This window comes from Eufriesea mexicana, unplaced genomic scaffold, assembly GCF_001483705.2.
Source record: "Eufriesea mexicana isolate 0111107269 unplaced genomic scaffold, ASM148370v2 scaffold2421, whole genome shotgun sequence".
Classification (NCBI taxonomy): Eukaryota; Metazoa; Arthropoda; class Insecta; order Hymenoptera; family Apidae; genus Eufriesea; species Eufriesea mexicana.
Genome location: NW_016910490.1, coordinates 268,029 through 269,872, shown reverse-complemented (window position 1 = coordinate 269,872; position 1,844 = coordinate 268,029). Strand labels below are relative to the sequence as shown.

Sequence of the window (1,844 nt, the reverse complement as noted above, 5' to 3'; positions counted from 1 at the left end):
AATAACTATAATTATGTAAACTGATAAACTAGGAATATTCTCGCCTAACTTTTAATGTACGAATGAACCTACTTACCTTTTTGCTTTTTATGTAATACTTCATTTTAGTTAAAAATGGTGTATTTTTTTAGAAAAAATCATGACGTTTTTAAACTTTGGTAAATAGAGCAATTTCGATTAAGGATTCGTACTTAGGAAAGTAAACTATACAAGGATCATATACTATACTAATGAATATTACAGATTAAAAGAAAAGTTAAAATTTATTGGACAGTGTGATTAGTAATATTCAATAACACATTAAACAACTATAGATACTAAATTTTCATGTAAGTATTTTATTTACATCTAATTTTATGTTATCTTTATCTCTATCATAATTACTTTAAGCAACTATATATAATAAATTATGCTATGTGTATTACTGTGGTGGTTTCCATGGTATAATTTTTGGTTTTGTAGTAGTATAAGGTATATAAGCTTCCGGTGTACCACTTGGATTTGGTCGATGTTCTGCCATCCACTTATATTTTGGTCGACTTGGATCTTTAGAAGGAATTAAATCTGTTTTATAATGTAACCATCCAAACCATTCTGGTGGTACTTGAGAACCATCATAATCCATACCATATCTTTCAGAATATATTACCCATCTATTAGAACCTATTATAAAAATAATGAGAATAAGAACTAACTAATGATTACAAGAAGCTTATTAGGTAAATCTATTAAATTAAATTAAATTTTATACTATTTATCTTAATTTTATAAATTAGAGTCAAGCGTATGATTAATTGTTACAATAAAATAACAAATATATTCATATACTAGAGTAATTTATAAAATATTCTTTGTGCTATTTTTTAAAAATATTTTTCACATTTGCAACATGAGGAAAATGTTCAATTTCTTAACTTACCAAAGAAATAAAAATTATTTTCATAATATTTATTTCCAAATTTGTCTTCACCTACTAGGGTACCATGTTTTAGTGCATCGATTCTAAAATATATGAAATTATTAAAATATAGTATGATTATTTATTAAATCATCTTTATATTTGTAGTAATTTTTAATTAAAATAATAGTTATGAAAAATATTTACATAAATATTATTTAAATAATATTTATTATTATAATGACCTATATCCGTTGTACAAAGTCTTAAGAATACCACCGTTTGTTCGTATTATTTTCCAAATATTGTGAATTTTATCCAATCCTAGATACTTCTCCATGTTTGTTTCTAAAGATATACAATGCACAGTCGTACCAACTATGTAGACATCATAGACATTTCACATACCAGTAATGCAAATTAACCTTTAAATTTCTTTTAGAACCTAAAACCTTTAAGTACTATACGATTACATATGTAATTCAATTTATATGAATATAATCTAAAAGTACTAAAATATACGATATTTAAGATAATTTATATTATTTCTAGTTTATAGTTTCAATCTGTAAAGATATATTATTTTAAATATTAAATATTAATTTTTAAATAAATAATGATAAATATTTTATATGAAATTTTATTAAATGCGGTATATATTTTGATTTGTTCGAAAGCAGCTTTATAATAAAGCGTATTGAATTTAAGCGCGGAAATATCCAATTATTTAAATTTAGTCATACATTTATCTTCAAAAAATTGATATAAATTATTTTAGTTTAAATTATTAATAAAAGTAATTAATAATATGCAATTTGTTAAATTTTTATATAATAAATTATATAAATTTGATTTCATAATTTCGTTCATTAATCGAGTTGTACTTTATCTTTATAACAAATATTAAACTTATAGATATATTATATAATATTATCTTTATAATAAA

At 21.7% G+C, this 1,844-nt stretch overlaps 1 protein-coding gene across 1 annotated transcript; it reads right to left on the bottom strand.

Annotated features, from left to right (window-relative positions):
• Positions 1 to 244: 244 nt before the first annotated feature.
• Positions 245 to 1,258, bottom strand: ND-B17.2 (NADH dehydrogenase (ubiquinone) B17.2 subunit). The gene is made up of 3 exons (XM_017903579.1): positions 1,144 to 1,258; positions 920 to 1,002; positions 245 to 663 (listed from the first exon to the last, which is right to left on the bottom strand). Exons 1-3 carry the CDS (start codon positions 1,236 to 1,238, stop codon positions 422 to 424), a joined length of 420 nt encoding a protein of 139 aa, XP_017759068.1. The 5' UTR covers positions 1,239 to 1,258; the 3' UTR covers positions 245 to 421.
• Between the last annotated feature and the right edge of the window lie 586 nt (positions 1,259 to 1,844).